A 21,979-nucleotide genomic window follows, 5' to 3' on the forward strand; every position below is an offset into this window, starting at 1 on the left:
AATGCTTATTTTACAGTGCATTGCGAGCTTAAAGTGATAGTTCACCCAGAAATTAAAATTGTCATTAATTACTCACCATTTTGTTGTTCCAAACCCATAACACTTTTATTAACATGTTTTCTTCAAAACACGAAGATATTTCTGTTTAAACCTGAGTGATGCCTTTCCATTTTCAAGTCTTTAAAGCTTCAAACTGTTAATAAAGACATTGTAAAATTAATACAAATAAAACATTCGTCAACAGATGGTATGTAACATTAAATATGGTCAATTGCAGCTCAACCGTACTTTGTTGATGCACGAGGACTAGTGATGTTTGTTCTTGCTCATGTAAGCATGTATGAGCTCCTACAAGAAGCAATTAGATTTGTACTCATGCTTCAAGCAAGTATGTTTTAACTTCCATTTACCATATTTGAAGTGTTCTATGTACAATGTTTGTCATTTGTTTATGTGAGAAAAGAAATTTCTCAAATTGTGAAAAAAGGGGATTTTTTGAAGAACAAAAGTATTATGGTTTTGTAATTGACGATAATTAAGTAATTGATGGCAGAATTTTCCCTTTAAGACAAGCTGGGCCCATTGCATACAATGCTTAAGAACTACTACTGTAATAGCCTTACAGCAATTGGTAAAAACTAAGTATTGCCCATTGCTGTTTTTAATGCTAATTTTTATTTATATATATATAACCACATCTTACATTTTCAGTTGCATGATTGCATTAAAACGATTCCAGAAACAACTATGATGACATTAGACAGTCAGAATAGTAATATGTTAGAAACAGCTGGATGTGATCTTAGCAAATGTAAAGCATGTCATGTGCTCTGTTACAGGTGATCTTAATGGATTCTCCATATGTGGTAAAAGAAGAGGAGGAGACCTCCATGCACAACACTGTAGTCCTGTTCTCCACCTCTGACTCTTTCACACTTAAACAAGTAAGTATATGAGTTCAAAGTCAAAAGTGAAAACTAGGGGTGAACCGGAATCGTCGATGAATCGATGCTTTGATTGGAGGAGTCTGATTCGACTACCAATCTACCAGTCGAATATTCACAGGGTGTTATTGATTATGCCATATTGACTATATGGGGGAGCTCAAATATCTGATTGCACATAGAACTACCGGTTTTCTCCCAATAAGTTTATATACAGCCAACCACCCCTATAGATTTATGTTTCACTTTCCATAATCCGTGACCGTCAGAGAAGCATCTTGGCGGCAGGGATTTAAACTTTACCAAGACTCAAACTGACACAGGCAGAGACTGGATTTTTTTGAACAGGTAGGGTACAAGTGATTTCAAAACATTACAGCCGGTGTATATATATGGTGAATATATTATTTACCTGATATAAGATGCATTTGGTTTTGAGTCAAGCGTTTCATTGTAATAACGTTATTACGGTGATATAATCACTTCACTTCACTTCACTTTCAGTTTCACTTCATCTCTTCAGTGCACAGCGCGAGCAGGTCAAAGTACAATGCAGAATATTAATTAACTATTTAAACTATGAATGGGACTGGTATATACATACTCTTATAATGAGAAGACCATTATACTAAAATGCTTTGAATTTCTAGAGTTTAGCCGCTGTGTTTCTGCACATTGTTTCGTGAAGAACGCGTCCACAAAATGAGTTCGCATTCAGAACCCTGCAGATATTTTCATGTGCATTCAGGCCCTTTTTGCAAATAGCCTATAAGTCTTAATATTAACATTATGTTGTATAAATAACGAAGCTTATTATATATGAAATTATGAGTTGAAATATCAAATGCAACACTCTACTGGTCATCTTCAGCGCACGCAGCTCAAAACAGAAAGGCAGAACATTGACTGCTAACGTTTTATGCTAATGTTATAACGAGAGCACTATTGTAAAAAATACAATTAAATAAAATTGTTAATTGTTATGGTTTCGCCGACGTAAAGTGTTAGCTATCTGTTCATCAAAACATAAAAGATTATTTAAACCCGTTTACATCTTCAAGGTGTTCATTACACATTTTCCCTGTGTGTTAACATCAGTAATTATGTTAGTCGAATGTCTGACTTGACTCTTGTTAATGTATTTTGCCCCGCCCCAAAGATATGATTCGACTATCAGTCGAATATCGGCAAGATTTGAAAATTCAGATTCAACTATGAAAATCCTTAGTCTGGGACACCCCTAGTGAAAACACTTCACGAACACATGATCCTGCTCTTAAAAAATGTGAGACTTAGATTAACTTTACATTAGCATGGGTGTGAGAATTAACTTTAAGGGTGGATGTCTGCTCTGCCTTGTGTCTTCAGGACATGTGTGTGGTATGTGGAAGCTTCGGTCAGGGTGCTGAAGGCAGACTGTTAGCCTGTTCCCAATGCGGCCAGTGCTACCACCCCTTCTGCGTCAATATTAAGGTAAGTACCCCCCCCGATCAATCACAGCTGACCTTGTTCACCAGCAGCATTCATGAGATTTAATGGTGTGAATTATGAGCTTTTATCTAGAGTGATCGTTAATGGTGTGTGAGATAAATGTGGCAGGTCAGTGTGTGAGAGGACCTGGATGAAAGCAGCCAGAGGGTAATGAGTAAAATGTTAAGAGGATTATGAAGCACACTATAAAGGCCATGTCTTATGTTGATAGACTAAAGCAGAGATCTTTATCATGTGAAGACAGAAGTGACAGAATAATACATCAGGGTGCTTTCGGTATCTCTCAGGGTTTTGAGATATGCCAAGTAGAGAAACTTCCTGATCTTCACTTAATACAAGAAGCCCAGATGGATTCTACTGATTTTTTTCCCCACATTTCCAGTGCAAGTTTTGAAATCTGCTAAGATTAATGTGGAGTTCTTCACACACAGATTGAGTGTGGGCCTGATTAAGAACAAATAAAGTAAATAAACCTCAAGTGGCAGTGCATTAACGTGATTCTCGGTCATGGAGAGTGGCTTATTAAGTGTTCAAAATGGCAGCACCAACATTATGATAAAAACACTAGTCTTATATAAATGTATTATTAATAGTTAACACATTAATAAAGTTTTGTTTATCCAGACATTTTTTTTTTGGCGTGTTGTCCCTGCAAGCTCCATCAGTAAGGTTCAAAATATCTTCTTCATCAAAACCAAACCACAAAGTTTCCCTTAAAACTCATATTATATTTAATTGCCTTAAAAAAAAAAAAGGAAAAAAAAAAAAAGAAAAAAAATTCAACGTTAAGGTTTTCCCTAACAAAAAAAGCAATGCAAATAAATTATAATATTTTTCAATCCCAATTTCCTTTTCTTATTATTATTATTTTTTACCCCATGGAATCTGCTTAAGTGCCACCTGAGGGAACATGTACCCCTTGTTGGGAATCCATTAGCTAATCTGCAGGGTGTTTAAGGTTGCTAAGCAACGTACAGTAATTCCTTGTGTTGTTGCAGCTTATTACATTAATAAAGAATTCAGCTCATAGATATTCACAGGTGCACATTTATCAGCTATTTTATATATATAAAATAAAAGTCTCTCTCTCTCTCTCTCTCTCTCTCTCTCTCTCTCTATATATATATATATATATAGATAGATAGATAGATAGATAGATAGATAGATAGATAGATAGATAGATAGATAGGTAGATAGATAGGTAGATAGGTAAGTAGGTAGATAGATAGATAGACAGACACTTTTATTTTTTTTTATCCGGTATCCAACAGCCAAATGTCATCACCAGGTGTCACGCATTCTGATGTCTAAACCCAGCACCTGTGAAAGAGCTGTCTGCCTCTCATTCAATCATCCATTGGTCTGTGCAAGCAGCTGACTATTAACAGTCACAGCTGCTGAAGATAATTGCTCTTATCCCAGATAACAGAACAAGGACATTTTATTTAAAGATAATTGATGAAAATTCTGCTATTAATTCACCCTTGTTGTTCTAAATCCATTTGTACATTTAATGCAATAGATGAAATGCAACTTTTTCTGTACATTGAAAGTGGGTGAGGCTGCCAGCCATGGCCATTACCACCATACAGGAAACTTCTCTCCCTCTTGCCAGGGGAGATAATCCACCCTTCCCCATAGAAGCTGTCTCTTTGGGCCTGGCCTGTGCGAGGATGAATTTAAATGCTGGTTAAAACCTGGTTTACATCCTAAGACCATTAAGAATGTGAGGGCTGTGTCTACACGCTCTTTATACAGTCTCAAACTGGGAGTGTTCAAAGCATGGTGCGCAGAAAGAAACATTGTCCCTTTTTTGTGTTCAATTTCAGACATGCTATGTTTTTTTGCAAGACCTTCTGGACAAAGGCAGAGCTATTTCCACGGTTAAGGTTTATTTGGCTATCTTGACTCTGGTACTATAGGCCAGCATCCTCTCTTATATTGATTTATGAGGGGAACCCAATGGTAACACCCAGTATCAAAGCAGCAGGTCCCACCCTGGAATTTGTCCATGGTCCTGAACAAGCTCTTTAAAGCCCCGTCCGAGCCCATTGAGAGCATCTCATTAAAGCCGCTTTCTTTAAAGACTGTTCTGTTACTCGCTCTTACTGCAACAAAAAGGATGAGGGAATTACACACTTTACACACAGTCCACTTCTCATGTATGATGTTTGCTCCAAGTGGTCAAAAGGTAACTTTTAGGACTAATCTGGCATTTATGCCTAAAGCATTCGATCACACTGGATCTAATGTCTTTCCATCCACCGCTTTTCTCATATTCTGAGCAGCTACACTCTTTATGTCTGATGCGGACTCGACACGTTTATGTGCAAAGAACCAGGGCACTTCGCAAATGCAATCAGCTTTTTGTTCTGTGGGCAGATTCTTTCAAGGGAAAACCTGTCTCCCGTCAGTGTCTCTCGCACTGGGTTGTGTCTATATACCATAGTGAGATACCAAACAGATGTTAGAAAGAGAGTTTTAGGTTACGATAACATGAAGTGAGTTATCTCACAAGATTTCCCTACTTGCCTGTCCCGCACGGAGAAGAGATATGCGAGAATGACAAAACAGCAGGTAGCTGCGGTTTATATACAGGGAGGTGGGACTCCCTGATCGCTGCAGTGATTGGTCTATCGTGGTGTCATTGGTGCTTCTGCAATCGGTCACGCCTGGGGCATTCCCATTTTGAGATACTTCAGTTTATGTTGTCAGAGAACCGGAGTTGTGGTAGTAACCTACAGTTTTCTGAAAAGACACAATTACTTTATATTGTAAATTAATTTTATTATTAATTTAGGCTTTGTCAAACATTTGCCAATGCATGCACAAAGAGCACCTATAAAAATGGTCAATGCCAGCTCAACTGTGCAAACCTCATTGTTCTCATGCCAAGCAAGTACAGCTGAGCTTCTGTTTTGTCAGTGCATTGAGTAATGTGCATAAAAAGCCTAAATAAATGTGTTCAACATATAAAATAATTGTATCTCTTCAGAAGACTGGAATTAAACTGCTCGATTGATATGTTTTTTTTTAAGCTTCAAGTTTTGGTTCTGTGGACGTTTAATGGAGGCACAGAATTATCTCAGATCTTTCATTTTTGGATAAACTAGCCCTATAATTTGAATTTACCTGATGAGTTATGGACTACTTTCATTGTGTTCTTTTGGAGTTTGACAGCCACTGGTCACTATGTGTATAAAAAAAAACAGAATTAACAACTCTGTTAGGCTTCATGAAGCTCTAAAAAGTCATATTATCTGGAATGATGTAGCAGAGTAAATGATGACGATTTTTATTTGAACTATACTGTTCAAACTGACACTCTGCATGTTCAAATAGTGTTATCAGATTGTCATGTCTAGCATTTCTGGAAATTGTTATGCATCAGATGGCCCCTTTCCCCAATGGAGTACAAACCCAGAGGTGCTAGTGAACAGCAGGCGGACTGGACACATTTGTTCGTACAGGATGATGTGGTTGGATTGATTTATCACCACCCACATACTTTGATCTATAAATGCCAGCTAATCCTTCTGACAAATACCTCTGACTCCAGAGACATATTAATGCTGTGTTCTTTGTGTTTTGTTTAATATCCATCCAGAATATAGCCTGCTAAATATATAACCCTCCATCGCCCTTTAAACTAGTGCTTGACCTGTGTCCTTTGACCTCAAGTGTGTGTGTGTGTTTTAGATCACAAAAGTGGTGTTGAGTAAAGGCTGGCGCTGTCTGGAGTGCACAGTGTGTGAGGCATGTGGGCAGGCCAGTGACCCCGGGCGCTTGCTGCTCTGTGATGACTGTGACATTAGCTACCACACATACTGTCTGGACCCACCACTGCAGAATGTACCCAAAGGCAGCTGGAAGTGCAAGTGGTATGTACACACACTCAAACAGAAGTCTTTATTAAAATTAGATGCAGCATTGGACCATATCCCAGTTTGTACTTTCATAGTTCTGTCTTCATCTTTGTCATTTTTTTAACCATCAAAGATTATTTGCAAGCCCGTATTAATCTAAAAAATTAATAGATTGTTTTTCTTGCATGTATTAAATGAATGTGACCTGTCAGTTTGAATATGTAGGTTGGAGAGTGAGATTTGTGTATAGAGCTACAATAGCTTGAAATTAATATTTATAAAATGTGTCTTTGATTCAAGAACAATGAATGAATGAATGAATAACACTTATATGTAACTGATGGCTGGTAGACAGCACACGGAAATCCATAACGATCCACAAACACGATGATTTTCAAATGCAGATCTAACACGTTATTTTGCAATATAAATTATGAGTCTATAAACTGCTGTTTGCAAATATATTCATTTTTTAAGAATGCAAAGTAGCTTTTGCATTTGTGTATAATATTTAGTAAATATATTAATTGTAATAAAATGTATTTTCATAAATAACAAGCTGAATTTTAAACTGTTTCTTATAGAAAGCTTGTAAGAACACTTGTAATATAGTGCATTAGTCATGTTGACTAATCTGAGAGGGAAAAATATACTTAATTGTCCTAAAGTATTTCATAGCATCATTAAGCTAAATCTTTATCCTAATCATCCCTTCACTTTCTTCATGCAAAATACAGTGTTTAGTTCTTTCTCTTGATTTTTCAAGGTGAAATATAACCTTTTCTTTACAGATGCAATGTCAATTCATTTCATTCAAATCTTACTACTGCTCTCAGTGCTTAAGCACTATCTCTTTGTTAGCTTCATATCTCTTTTTTTTTCTCTCTCTCTCTACCCATCTAACACACTCTTGATCTTTGGCAGCTGTTTCCAAACAAGATCGAAAGGGATTTCCCACTTATTTGCTGTAATGTCACATGTAATCCTCATTCAAACAGAGCTGGGTTTGCATTGCATTGTGACGCATTCATTCGGAGCTTTACATGGATTGAAGCGATTTAAATATTTATTTTTAAGGCAGTGCAGTCAATGCCAAGCCTGTGCAAACAAAAGGCATGTCCATTCACAAAAAAGCCACAAAATAAGTGTAAAAGGATGGATTTAGACATTTATGATTAAAAGTGTGTGTGTCTGTATTTACACACTCAGGTATGTTATATCAGTGTGTAACTGTGTTGTTCTCCATCAGGTGTGTATTGTGTACACAGTGTGGAGCCACGTCGCCTGGCCTGCGCTGTGAGTGGCAGAATAACTACACACAATGCGGTCCGTGTGCGAGTCTCACGGTTTGTCCCATGTGCACGTGTAGCTACAGAGAGGAAGAGCTCATCTTACAGTGCAGGCAGTGTGACAGGTGGGTGGCACACCATCACGCCAAATGCCATAACAGCAGAATAAAAAAGTATCCTGGGAAATGGCTCAGCAGTAGATTAGTACAAGAATAAACGCAGGTGTTGATGGGGGAAAATATTCATCATGTTGAGCATGTGATATTTGCTTGCTTTGTGACTTATTCTTACTGGCTGACTGGTTGTGAATGCGGTCTAATCATGATGTTTGGTCGGCAGGTGGGTTCATGCCTCATGTCAGGGGCTGAACTTTGATGAAGAGGTGGAGAGTGCAGCAGATGAGGGCTTTGACTGCTCTCTATGTAAAACACATACCGTGTCCACAACTGGTAAGAGCCACAAACTTCTGGAATTTTCAAAAATCACATTTAATCAGTATGTGTTTGTAGTCTGGATTGAGTTTGTAAATTGATTTCATGTCTCAATCTGTTTGTTCAAGCTAGAAAGAATTAAACAGATTTAATTTGGATATGGCAGAAAAATCAGATTTTTGCTGCGTGGCTGAACAAAAATGCCCTAATCGCAACTTTAGGTGAATGCGCTTCAGGAATTGTCTCTTGTTGATTCCTGTATGATGTGCATGTTGATGCCCAATTTTTCTGTAACAGATGGACACTAGAGTGTTTTGGTCAATGATACTTTGTTCCAGCAAAATGTGGTTCATTAAAAAAAGCAGATGGGCTGAATTTTAAATCAAGCTGCAACCTGTTCATGTGAATTAAGCAGCAGTTAATGTAATCTGCCTTTAATGGCTCCAGGCTGTCCTCTTATCAATATATAACAAAACAAATGACTATGAAAATGCAGTGTTAACCTGAAATAAGTCGAGCTTCCGTCTTGCTCTTGTGTTGTTACAGGTGGCACAGTGGCAAAGCTCATGGACATCAACGAGCCTCCTGTAGTGGCACAGATTCTTACGAAAGTCAAGGAAAATGGTATTAATGTTTTTTTTTAGCTGTGTAACTGTTACGTTAGTTAAATTGCTGAAGTGTCAGAGTAACAGTCATCATTGCTGTGTTCTGTTCTGTACCAGAATTCCAGCGGACCTACACTCAGGATGGTGTGTCTCTGACTGAGTCAGGCTTGAGTCAGCTCCAGAGTTTATGTGTCCAGACCGCCCGCCGTAGACGGCCCAAACCCAAACTTAAGCTGAAGATCATCAATCAAAACAGTGTGGCTGTGTTGCAGACAACCCCTGATCCCCAGACTGAGCTCTTCAGGAATGGAGACATGGATGACAGTAGAGGTAAGGAATTTGTTTGTGCTTAAAATGTACTTTCCATTTTCATTTTTATTTTACATCATTGTTATTTTTTTGTTAGCCCTGCCCTAAACTCTCACCATTCGGCCAAATCGGTGCAAATGTGCTAGGTTGGTCAGGATGCCCAAAGAAGCTCAAATTCTTGTCTCTACACAATAAAATGGGCTAAGAAATTGTTAACATGAAAACATTGCAAACATCACATTTAAAAAAGAAAGAAAAAAAAAGAGACCAATAGATTCTTGTTTTCAGGCATCAGTCTTGAATCAGACCATTGTTCTTTTAGTGTCATTGATATACTGCTATTGTTTTTGTTAATATTTTTTATGAGATTTTATTTATAGATTTTTTTTGTTTGTTTTTTAATTTTTTTGTCTACATATGTATTTAAGTTTTAGTGTAAATTAAATTAATTTCATTTTAATTTAGTTTTTTTTTTATGTGTATATTTGCTAATTTCGTTTATTATAACATTTTTGTTATTTTATTTATTTTTTAATAGTTTTATTTTTAGCTAATGTCAATAACCCTGAAGTTAACAAATGTGATTTTATATCTAAAATGCCAATTTATAACTTTAAACTAAAGGCCTTAACCCCTTTGCGTGCAAACATCGCTGACGGCCCCAGTTTATTATTGTTTCACTTTCACAGCACATTAAACATCACTGTCTTACTTCATCTGGACAAACTGTGCATCAATGGAAAGTTTAAAGACTCAAGCTTCGATATTTGACCAATATTTTGATAAAACATTGTTGCAGTGACAGATATTTAGTGATTTATGTCAGGAGTGCAAAATAATAAATCCGTATTATGCCACATTTTGAATAGAAATTCACAACTCACTCATATTCAGTCACGTCAAGAGCGGTTTATTTGTGTTCACATAGACTCACTGAACAGCGTCAATAAGGATTTACAGACCAAAGATGCATATCTGCGGAGATATATGGATATATTTACTGATGTTTACTTCATATTTCTTCAGACAGAATCGTCATTTCTATTCATTTTCCACGGATTTACGCGATCAGATGATAAACAGCCTCTCCCAGCGATCTCTGTGTGCGTGCAGTAGTCACAGCTCGTGCGGTGTGTGACTCAGACTCTGATTGGGTCTTTCAAACGTCAATCTTAGAGTTTCATATCTGGACACCGCCCCATCGTGTCACATGCTTCCTGCACACTTCCTGGTAGTTATCTGGCCAAAACAACACTGAAACACCTCTGTACACACAAAATATCCGAATAATAAACCCGCGATTACGATAGTAAAGCTTGGTATGAGAATTTCTTGAGATCTGGGGCGTTTTTATAAAAAAAATCGAAAATGTACATCGGAAATGCTAACTTGTGCAGCGATGAAAAAGGCTACAAATAACATATTTTTACAACAGTAAACGACCAAATTCCACCCCTGATCGCTAAAGGAAGTTATTATAAACACTCGATCGGGGTTTAAAGTGAGTTTTGAGTAAAAGTGTACTAATAATTTCATAAATTGTCAGATGTAGCTTGATGCTAACGTTAGCACCAATGCTACTAATAGCAGGTGCTTTTCTTCTTCATAATGCATTTTTGTCTCAATAATTCACGTAAGGTCGTAAGAAAATGTTTTGTTGTATTTTTATAGTAAGACTTTTGATAAATAAGGGCTAAATGCAAAGAGAGACTGAAGTGAGATCGCTGCTTTGTTGCTTTGTAAAGCCTGAAAAACCACAATCAAGGCTAATAAAGGTGGAATAAAAACAAAAGAATAATGATAAAAGAATAATGCGGATAATGTGTCATACTTGGCGGAGGTGTGAAAGAACTGTTTGGTGAGAACAATACAATCATGATTCGGGCAGTTTTCAACAGTGAAACATACACAAAGAGCACAGGAAAGTTTACATGTGAGATCTTACAGAGATGACAAGGGCCATAAATCAATCTGATTAGCCTTCTCTAAAAACACACATGACATGGCCTTAGAAAATATTTCATAAAATTCACAGTTTTACAGATTCGATTATGAAATTTTTTATGAAGTCTTGGAAGACTTGTGGCCTTAGCTACACTGTGTTTTCAAACTCATTTCCTACATCAACATTTTTTTAAATACATTTAAAACATATGTTTTTAATATTTTTATTTTTGTTTTTATGTTTGAGCTTATATATCTCTATTATCATAACAGTCTGAGTGATTCTGATTCCTGAACAGTAAACTTTAAAGTGTCAGCTTTGTGAACAAAGGTTGATTATGTATCTAGTCAGAAAGAATCATGAGCAGAAACCTTTTTATTTTGGGTATGTAATTTCGGTCTCCATGCCAAAAAAGGGGGGTTACTAGTAAGGGGTTAAGTAACTCCAGCTTCTGGTTTAGTATTAAATGCATGATGATTCTGTTGATTCAATGAAATTACACCCCATTAAGAACAACATTATTTAATGTGTGTGTCAAAAAAAAAAATCTTAATACTAAAATAATACACTTTTTTTTTTTTTTTTACTGCTAGAGAATCACAAACATTACTGTAATTTTAGTGCGCCAGTCTTTCCATCTTTCCATGTTTTTGTGATCTTCATACATCGTCAGATGGCATTGAATGCAAATGTGTGTGTTGTTTTTATTGTATGTGTTTGTTCCGTGGTTATTAATATCATCAACTTAACCAGACTCTAGTGAGTCCTGCACGTTGTGCTTTGTGTATGTATCTTTGTGAGGTTTAGAGAAAATTCTGTCAGCGTCTAGAGTGCTCTGTTGTTTGACTGCATTGCAGAGGGCGACCCGATGGACTGTGATGGGAAATCTGACTCCAGCCCCGAGCGTGAGCACTGTGATGACCACATGAAAGGGGCCGACGGTAGCGACAGCAACAAGAAGAGGAAGAGGAAGCCATACAGACCGGGTGAGAGAGAAAGCGAGAGAGAGATAGGTGCACTTATCGGAAAGGACAGCTCCACTGGACTGCGAAATAGTGCGGCTGCAAATTCTGGACCTTAAATAGCATCCCACAGTGCTTTGCTCTTTAAAGCTGCTTGCTGGGGAGGACTCCGGAAAGAACGTTCTCTTTTAGCTTTTTTCTGACTAAAGAAGTAATCTCTTTAAAGTAATGTCCTTTTTAAGCACTACCTTCCATTTCTTCTTCTTCTGCAAAACAAAAAAAAAGGATATAGTATAGATGTGTGTATTTGCACAGCTTTTTTGTCGCATCACCCCTTTAGTTGCATCCAAGTTCAGTGCTAGGTGTGTTGGTTAAGACGAGCATCAGTGTCAGGGATGAATACATACAAATGAAAAACATTTCTTGAGATTAGAGAAGCAGTGTTAAAAATCTTTTTTCTTTTTTTTTTTTTTTTTTTGGTTAGTGTTGTATTTCATAAAATTTAGTTCTGAACCCTGTTCTTCCCATTGAAATGTTTACACTACTTACAGTACATAAACCAACCCAAGTGTCTTTCCTCACTCTGTGTACTTTGGATGGAGCGTGATGAAGTGCTTGTTGGGTCAGATTCAGCCAATGTGGTGCAACCAGAAATAGACTTACCTGAAATGGTTGCTCCAGGAATGTAGCCAATATGATTCACTCTCTCCTGGCCCAAAGCTAATATGTCATCCTGAATTATAGAGATGAATGTCAAGATGTCACTGTCAGGGTTCCACGTTATTAATTCCTGATTGCATTCATCACCTAGTTTAGGGGTCCAGCAGCTGTTTTTTATTTATTTTAATTTTTTTTACTGACACTATTTTAAGTTAAATTTGATTTTGGTTTCCCATCTTCCCTCGTTAGGTATTGGTGGGTTTATGGTGCGTCAAAGGAGCAAAGCAGGGCAGGGGAAAGGCAAGCGGTCTCTCAGTCGGAAAAATTCCACAAGCTCACTTACAGAGAATTTCACAGGAAAGGAAGAAGGTATGGTCTGGACAGATCAGGTTTGCATGTATATTTATTTAGGTATGCTCTTAGTTGTTGCATAAAGTTTATCTTTCCACCAGGTTGGAATGAACCAGACACTCCTGTGGATGGGACCCCCATCGTCAGTGAGCCTCTGGAGAAAGTCAAGAAGAGATACAGGAAGAAAAAAAACAAACTTGAGGAGGCCTTCCCCTCGTACCTGCAGGTCAGTCCCACATATATTCCTGTATATAAGTGTTTCTCCACTGAATTCTGGATAATTTTTATGGCTATTTTTTTTTTTTTTATGCCTCTCTTGCCTCCACAGAGGAAATGTCCCTAAAGCTAATAATAATTTGTACACTTCTTCGTACTGTAGATAATTGTTTTAAAGTAGTTGATTGTTTTCCATATATTTAGGGGTTAAAGGATAATTGTTTTATTGTTCAAGGGGGCTACCATTTAAAAAAAGTTTAATTAAAGTTTATTTACTTATAAAGATTAAAGTTCCTCAAAAACTGTACAATTTGAACTCTCTAATGGCTTTCCCCTTAAACTTCCAATTTGCTTGTTTTTACAAACATGATGTTCTTTGGAAACAGAGAACACTGCACAGATGTTGTCAATAAATCGTAACTTGTATTGAATCCTGAACCTTATTTAAACCACAAGCCACTCCAGAGGAATAAAGCTGTAATAAGTGTACTACATAAGTCACTTTAGATAAAAATGTCTGCTACTTACTTAATTACTAGTTTAAACATAAGCATCCCAGTCAGGACCTTTCTTCACGTCAGAGCTGAATGTGTATGAAGTGAGGAATGAAATGTAGTGATCAGGGATTTTGTGAGCATGTGCAGGGTTGACATCATGCCCAGCGTGGAGATGCAGTGATGCATTAACTGTAACAGCTGTCACTTTAGGCGTTCCTGTTTGTCAAACCTGAAATTAGACGTAAAGGTCATCACCAGAGGAATGTCTTGAATCAATGATTTAAATTACAGCACATTAGGCCTTTAATGTTTTATTACAGCAGGAAGTCATCACATTGGTAGTTTGGTACTGTTAGATAATCTGAAGTGGTACAAATGTGCTTTACCATCTAAAACTGGCAACCTTTTGACATTTAGAGCATAAAAATTTCACACAAAAAAAAACCCTGATTTTAATCTGATGGGTTACAAAATTGTGATTAATTTGCATTGAAGGATGAATCCGAGCCATATCTAGACAACAAAATGTCATAGAGACTTGGATTAACCATTCAGATGACCCTAGAAATCACCTAGCAAGAACCCAGAACATTGTAGAAACTGCATAACAGTGCACTAGAAATTGTTTTTGGACAGTCAGAAACAATATTTTCTTGAGAATGTGGAAATTTAGTTTTTATTTGGAGTGCTTGTGCATTATTAAGTTGTGTACATGTTTATGTTACAGGAGGCGTTTTTTGGGAAAGAACTTCTGCATAAAAGCAAGCAGACCAAGTCAGCTCTGGAAACTGGGCTTGTGGAGGAAGAAGCCAGTCATGCAGACAGTAAATCACAGAGCAGCAGCTTCCTGGACCCTTTATCTGACCCGCTTCTGAGTACCACTCCCACTCCAGTTTCGTCTAAAGCAGGGCCACTGCGTATGTTCAGCTGCACCAACACACATATTTTCTAAATGCACACACAGAGTACTGCCTGGAGAAATTCCTAACCCCAATGTGATTTGCCTTGGTTTAAAGATTAAATTATTTCTTCTGCTCTGACCAGTCAGGACACATTTTTCTACTCTTTTTGACTGCAGTGAATTCTGCAGGGAGATATAATGTACATTATCACTGTTCCCCCCGCTTTCCCATCTGCACACAATGAATGCATCACACAACCCAACTGAAGAATCCTACAGTGTAACTCCAGTGGTTTGCATTAGAAACCTTCTTGGTTCATTTTTTGCCACAGGAACTAAAGAAGATGAACCATACAGTTATTTTTTTTTTTTGACCCATGTGCTCACTTTGTGTCTTCTTTAGCCCTGTTTTGCATTCTCTTATAGACTGAAGAGCTTGTTCAGACACCTCATTCTTCACCATTTCTTCTTATCCTTCGTTCTGTCAACCCTCATTTACACTCAGCCCAGCAGACCTCTTCTCGTAGCCAACCTAACATGTTTTTAAAACCCAATTTGCTAGCATTTTTCTGAATTCCCTGTCGGAGCTCTCTGGGAAGATAGGAAGCTGGCAGTCACAGCGCAGTGTTTAGAAGGCATGTGCGTATTCGTTTGGAGAGCAATCACAAAGCTATTTGAAGGCTTTCAGGGCCACATGTTTGTCCTTAGAGATTTTCATCTCCCATAGAGTGAAGCTGCTTTTTCTTGCGTTTAACCCTTTCATGCAGGTTTAGTCTTGAAACAAGTGTTTGATTTGGGAATCATATTATGCATACATCTTTATGCAATGAATGCTAATGAAATTATAAAGAAGATTTCAGTTAAATTAGTGGTGGGGGATATGGCTAAAATCTTATACCACTTTAAAGATCTAAAACAAATTGGAGGTGCAGATGTCATTTTTTTTTTTGGAAGGACAAGTCACCCTTAAGGTGGATAGCTACAGCAACGTGAGCAATTTTATATTACACTAACAATATGGCTCTGTTCCAAAACTGAGAATGTTTTGAGCTTTTCATGACAGTGTTTAGTTTTGTTCATGACATTGTGTTTTTTAAAATCCAAACCGTGTCCAAGTGACAGAAGTAGCACCCCTGTTATAAAGAAGATTGTCCGGTTGACACATTTCTATCATCGTACAGTATATGGCTACATTTAATGAGGAGCACTTGGTGATTAGTATGGATACTCGTGCTCAGAAACGCTTGTCTTCTTGATCTCTAGCCAATGTGGAGGATCCCTTAGCCGAGCTGGTTCTACATTCAGATGATGATCTCCTGGGAATGCTGTCCGATGACCTGGTCAAGCCAGGCACTGAATCAGGTAGACTTAGTCCCAAGATCTGTCCATAGTATAGTCTCCCCTCTCTCTTCACTTTGCAGATGCTCTAGCAATCTCAGAAAGGACAATTTCTCTTCCTTTCACATTTTTCACACTTGCATTTCACATTTTTACTGTGTTTCTCCTCATTTGTTGTCTTGGCATCCTCCTTCTCTTTCCTTATTTTTTTATTTTTTTCTGCATTTCTGGTTTATAATTATTTGGTTTTATCTGGTTTGGGTTCCTGTAGGTCTTGATTTATGCCCTTTCCAGGTGGACAGTTCCCCCTCTCCATTCGGTAAGAGCCCTGTTGGCACAGCCTCTTTGGCTGTAGAAGTAGAGCTGCAACCCCCCAACCCCCCCCCCCCCCCCCCATCCTGGCCTCTTGGCCCCTCAAAATAGGACCTCAGACTTTTTGTAGTGTCAGTTCTGCATGATCCCTTTACTGACAAACACAGACACTCATCTTTGGCTTTCTGCATCTTTTTACTAACCACAAACAAACTGCATGTTTTCTTACACATGAACCTGTTGTGACACTGAGGTGAAAACTAAATTGTCCTTAAATGGATGTTGGGATTGGCCTCTACTGTACTTTAGTTGGAAAATGTGATTTTTTGCAATCTGTGAAATTTTACTGAAGTGTGCTTGATATGTGCTGTCCTTTTCCTTTTCTCAGGGGTCTAATTTAGTTCCTAATTGTCAGCTTCTTAGCTGGCAGGGACACATTACTTTCTCTTTGTGGAATGGCCTTGCAGTAGAAAAACTAGTGGTTTGAGAGTTGAAGCAACTGCTTCAGTGTGAAAGCATGTTCCACGATGCTACAAAAAAAGTAGTTTTACTCTTGGTTTCCCTTTAAAGAGCCAGTAAGATGAAAATTCTAAGCTTCCTATCACTGTTTATAAGTCCTGTACAATAGGTTTAAATCCATCCCAGGTTAAAAAACATTGTCATTTTGTCAAAATATCATTTCAAAATTACCTCAATTCTCAGAGATCCCTAAACGGTTCGCTCGAAGCTGTTCAAAAGATTCAGTTTCCTTAAAGGTGCCATCTGTAATATTTGGCAAAAAAAAATCAAATCATACTCCACATTCCATACCAGATGGGGGCAGTATGCCTCAATAAAGTGAATTGGTCTACTCTAGAGTAACAAACGAGAAACGGCATAGTCTCTATGCTCCGCCCCTACTTTCACAACAACACTACAGCCATAGCCAAACTGTGCGTTCACACCGCCGGCGTCTAGAGCGTCAAAAATCGCTCTGGGCGCTCTGCTCACGACGGTGCAGAAAGATTTGTGAGCGCTCAGACGCTCTAACGTAGATCAAATGCTTATTTTGTATTTAAAGCGGCCGGAAAGCAAACATGCTTGTTGATCTCGTGCAGACTAACCACAGGGATTTATAAGTTAACCTCATTAAATATTGTTGTGGACGAAATATTAGGATCCTTTACTTAAAATGAACAATCTCAGACACCTTGGTCCACGTATCACTTTTAATTTTTTTTTTTTATGTCCCTATACGCAAACAGGGACACATCATAGATTAATACAAACGCTAAACAGCAATAATCAACCTGTCCTCTATGTGCCAACTCTCAAGCATTCACCGTGAGACACACGCAATTGACTCTTTTCACACGCTTTCACGCCACACATCAATTTTTTTCACGCACAGAAAAACCACGAAGCAAAGAGGACAGGGAGACCAACAGACTAGACAGAGCAGGTTAGTTATGATATAATAAAATGGGTAACATTAAGTTATAGCTATAGCACGTTTATCGAACAGCCTTCGATACATTTCTATGTTATAACTTCCCGAAAACAAATACACAAACATATAAAACAAACTTCTAGCGAACTACTAACAGCATCTAACTTACCAATCCAACAGAATTGTTGCAAGTTCGGAGTCGAACCTCATTTCTTTCAGGTGAATCAGTTGTCTCCAGCGATTAAAAGCAGTGTAGATGTTAATTTGATTTGTGATTCCGAGCGCGGTTGTTTCCCTGTAGCGGGTGGCGCTCTCTTCCCTGAACTGAAATGCTCAATGAACTTTCAATGAAAGTACTGGGCTGTACTTTCCACATGATTGACATCAGGTTCAGGCACGCCCAGAAGCCATGCGAGTTATTCGTGTATTGCAGGTTGGCTGGTGGTTGTGTTGCCCGCATACCGGCTCCCATGGCCGAAACTGGTATTACGACACCTGTCGGGCCGGGGCTAGTAATGCTAATGCTAATTAAGGTTGATATCTCTGCAGCACTATAACTTGACATTTTTTTAATGACATCATCGCCCTTATTTCTTCTCATTCTTTTGATGCGTGTAGGTCATGTTATGGATATTTTTACCTCAATTTTTGCAAATGGCACCTTTAAACCCCACCTTTCGGTAGCATACTGTGTTCTGATTGGTCAACTGACATAGTCTGCATGTTCCGCACACAACTTCATGGTAAACAATGCGTTAGCATCTTTTTGGGGTGAATTATGTCTTATTCCTCTCACCGCGAAGCAAACAGTAAAATAAAAAACTTGAACAGTCTCGCTGCTTTTTCTTCTGTGTGGGTGTATTCAAGCCGCGCGCTTCAGTTTGTATCTGAATACCGCGGGGGCGTAGTCACATTAGATATAATGAAGGGAGACGTGAAAAACAGACATTGCGTTGTTTTCATATGGATTACTTTATCACAGAATATCTGTTAGCAGCACTTGTTTAGTTTTAAAGAAGACATGTCAAGCTTTCTATAGATATCTCTCTCATGTCTCTTCGTTGAGTATTCACAGAGTTACACTTCATTTTAATGACGTGTTTGTAAATGAAGATCATCAGCACAGACAAAGGCTGCAGACAGCACACATACTGATAACACGCTCAGGAGAAAACAAACACATAACTTCATAATCATACTTCGCGTTGTGATTCGGAGATGCTTGTTGGTCTAAATAAAGTTGGTAATGAACCCTCTTTTATGGCCAAACGCTTTGAAAATCCCGCCTTGTACTCACCGAGATTAGAAAAGCAGTCATCAGTGAAATGTTGTGAACACAACAAAAGGGATTTGTTGTACTGCTCTGGTATTGTGGTAAAACTGAATTTTAGCCACTGGTTCTTCTGATCTTCATTATTTGGCAGTGAAAATAAAACAAACTTGCCTTTACAATTAAAAACACACTGTCTCCTCGACATGATGCTCTCACACCAACCAGAGCGTCTGTGTGGTGGGGTGGGGAAGGTCACAGTTCCGTTTCTCCCAACACGGTAGGCGGAGATTATTATGCAAAGTGTTCCTAGTGACGTACATAGAGATGGGCAAAAGATTTGAAATCTATAACTACTCGTTTCATCGATTCAGAGTCGACTCCTTACTTTAGAAGCCAATAACTTTATAAATCATTCGATTTTTGGTTTAATTACTTTGCACATTGTTTACACTGATGGACAGCTACATCATACACTGTAATACAGGTAATTTTTGATTTCCCATCTGTGTGGCTCTTTAACGTATATTGTATAAACATACATCAGAGATTGTGCTTTTAAAAAAGTACTATCTACCAGTGATGTGTGGGGTCAGTGAATAAACAACCCGCACCCGACCAACGTTTTCAACTAACCCGCCCGCAACTCGGACTGCAAAAAAAGAAACATACATCAGAGGTTGTGCTTTTAAAAGAGTACTATCTTCCAGTGATGCGTGGATCAGTGTATAAACAACCCGCACCTGACCAACGTTTTCAACTAACCCGCCCGCAACCCGCCTGCAAAAAAAGAAAAAAAAATATTGTACCTGACCCGCATTTTTTAAAAGTAGTAAATGCTCATCGTAGCGTTATTGGGTCATAAACGTATGAACCTCCCTGGCCTATAATATCCATTAATCCAGCCTGGATCCAGCCACGACATCACCGTCACCCCCCCCCCCCAAATAAAACTAAATAAACAAACAAAAACTAAATGTATTCTAATTTTGTCAATAATTATAAAAAATTTTGCATTTGCACTAAAGTAGTCTAGTCTGGCTTTGTGTATTTTGATGTGTCTGCAAGTTCAGCAGACAGTGATGTTCAGGTTTATTCCGATCAGAGCTCGTGAGCGGAGAGCGCATTTCTGAATATCCCACTCCACTCACTCATTCCGTGGGATCGCTCGCTCAACCCAGAATGGCCTGCTGGTTGGAAAATATGTGGAATAAGGGCTGCCTCCGACTACTTTTTTTTTTTTTTTTTCTAGTCGACTAGTAGTTGTTTATTTAAGCCATTCATGGACAAATCGCCCCTTTATTTTAATTTAATTACTTAAATAGGCTATAGCCTACAGGATAATAAGCGTTATGACCGCACGCATAAAGCTTGCCACAAAGAACCGGTTAAAATAATGATTATGAATGTGTCTTAATTAGCAAGGAGACATTTAATTGTTTATTAATAAACTGGTGTTTTCTGTGTAGCTGCTAAGATGAAGTTGACAATGCGGACTCGCCACGAACCAATGCCATGAGAAATGCACATTTCATATGTATTACATCATCAGAGTGTAGCCTATTTGTTTTGGTTTGAATATTTTCATTTAAAAGTAGACGTTTCAAGCTTTCTATAGCCTATATGTCTCAAATCTGTGAGGCACAAGCTGAGTTTCGGCACCCTCCAGTTCACACGCCTCATTACATTGTCTGCTATATATTTGCTTCTTATTTATTAAATACGGGCATCTGATTGATAAAACATTAAGACACAATTTATACAAAACGAAGATCTTTTAAAAAGAGTTTTCTATAAAACAAAACTTAATGAAGTCGTCAAAATCATGTTTTACCAAAAACTGCGCTGTTGCTCCCCAGTCTTCACCTTTTCTCGTGCCGCCTCCATCTCTACCTGCAGACTGAGCTCGTGCGTCATCTTGCGCGCCAGTTATTCAGCCAATAAAGTGTAGGCCTATGTATTTCAAAATTGTGTCTAGTACTATATAAATTACAAAGGTTTAATTGGCATCTTTATTTCACCTGATCAACCACGACCCGGAAATCATTAAAAATATTTTTGGATGACTCGTAACCGCAGGTGACCGCAGGCGCACACTCATTTTGGATCAACCCGCGCATTACTGCTATCTACTAAACTATTTGTTTCCCCTTCTTAAAAAAAAATAGTGATACATAATAATAATACAAAACTAAAAGCAGTAGTTCCCTACAGTACTTTAGAAACATTCCCACAGTGAAAGGAGGCTAAAAAGGATTAGAAGTAGTGTTGGGCGATATGGTCATTTTTCAAATCATCATATCTTCAGCCCGTGAGATCGATGATACACGATATTATCGTGCATGGGTGGAGCGAGATAAGACTCTTTGTTCTTTTCATAGCATAACTATTTGGTGTTTTAAACCGTGCAGTTGCACAACAGCGAGCCTGTGGAATCACCAATATTCGAATGTACTTTAAAACATACTGATAAACTAACGTTAAATATAAAAATACTGTATTTAAAACAGCTAATTCATATATAGTCGGACTCAACTGTCATATCGCGTGTCCTGTGACAATTCTTCCGCATCTGCGCATGGAAGTTATCAATCTAAATGTTCTACAAAATCAGTCAATGGTGAAAATCAATAGTAGATTTAATTTAAAGTCCAACAGTTTAACACTTATATTGGACATAAACGAACACGTTAAATATAATGTATTCAAAACAGGTACCGTATTTTGCGGACTATAAGTCACATTTTTTTTAATGGTTTGGCTGGTCCTGCGACTTATAGTCAGGTGCGACTTATTTATCAAAATTAATTTGACATGAACCGAGAGAAATGAAAAAACAGAAAACATTACCATCTACAGCCACGAGAGGGCACTCTATACTGCCAGAGATGCTGCTCAGTACTCCTGTAGTCTACACTGAGCAGCATAGCGCGCCCTCTCCCGACTGTAGACGGTAATGTTTTCTCTTGGTTCTTGACTCTAAATGAATGCGACTTATAGTCCAGTGCAACTTATATATGTTTTTTTCCTCATCATGACGTATTTTTGGACTGATGCGACTTACTCAGGTGCGACTTATAGTCCCGAAAAATACGGTAAGTTCATTGATTATCTATTAAAGTTAAATTGAACTGATGCATCAGTCATAAAGTGCTCCGGACCG

The 21,979-nt window shown here is 38.1% G+C and overlaps 1 protein-coding gene across 12 annotated transcripts in view; it reads left to right on the plus strand.

Moving 5' to 3' along the window:
• The window catches only part of kmt2ca (lysine (K)-specific methyltransferase 2Ca), a 137,316-nt gene that overhangs the window by 87,231 nt on the left and 28,106 nt on the right, over nucleotides 1-21,979 (plus strand). For 10 of the 12 annotated variants that reach the window (XR_008183338.1, XM_052596569.1, XM_052596571.1 and 7 more), the window contains 13 exons: nucleotides 840-944; nucleotides 2,313-2,417; nucleotides 6,135-6,316; nucleotides 7,551-7,715; nucleotides 7,930-8,039; nucleotides 8,568-8,645; nucleotides 8,744-8,956; nucleotides 11,738-11,866; nucleotides 12,752-12,871; nucleotides 12,955-13,079; nucleotides 14,294-14,483; nucleotides 15,731-15,829; nucleotides 16,077-16,124. Coding sequence is in view for 11 of the 12 variants with exons in the window: in XM_052596569.1 (XP_052452529.1) it covers nucleotides 840-944; nucleotides 2,313-2,417; nucleotides 6,135-6,316; nucleotides 7,551-7,715; nucleotides 7,930-8,039; nucleotides 8,568-8,645; nucleotides 8,744-8,956; nucleotides 11,738-11,866; nucleotides 12,752-12,871; nucleotides 12,955-13,079; nucleotides 14,294-14,483; nucleotides 15,731-15,829; nucleotides 16,077-16,124 (1,669 nt within the window). In the remaining variant the exon portion in view is untranslated. The remainder of the gene's footprint in view (nucleotides 1-839; nucleotides 945-2,312; nucleotides 2,418-6,134; nucleotides 6,317-7,550; nucleotides 7,716-7,929; nucleotides 8,040-8,567; nucleotides 8,646-8,743; nucleotides 8,957-11,737; nucleotides 11,867-12,751; nucleotides 12,872-12,954; nucleotides 13,080-14,293; nucleotides 14,484-15,730; nucleotides 15,830-16,076; nucleotides 16,125-21,979) is intronic. The other 2 variants (XM_052596573.1, XM_052596575.1) reach the window with 2 other exon arrangements.

This window comes from Carassius gibelio, chromosome B24 (assembly GCF_023724105.1).
Source record: "Carassius gibelio isolate Cgi1373 ecotype wild population from Czech Republic chromosome B24, carGib1.2-hapl.c, whole genome shotgun sequence".
Taxonomy (NCBI): Eukaryota; Metazoa; Chordata; class Actinopteri; order Cypriniformes; family Cyprinidae; genus Carassius; species Carassius gibelio.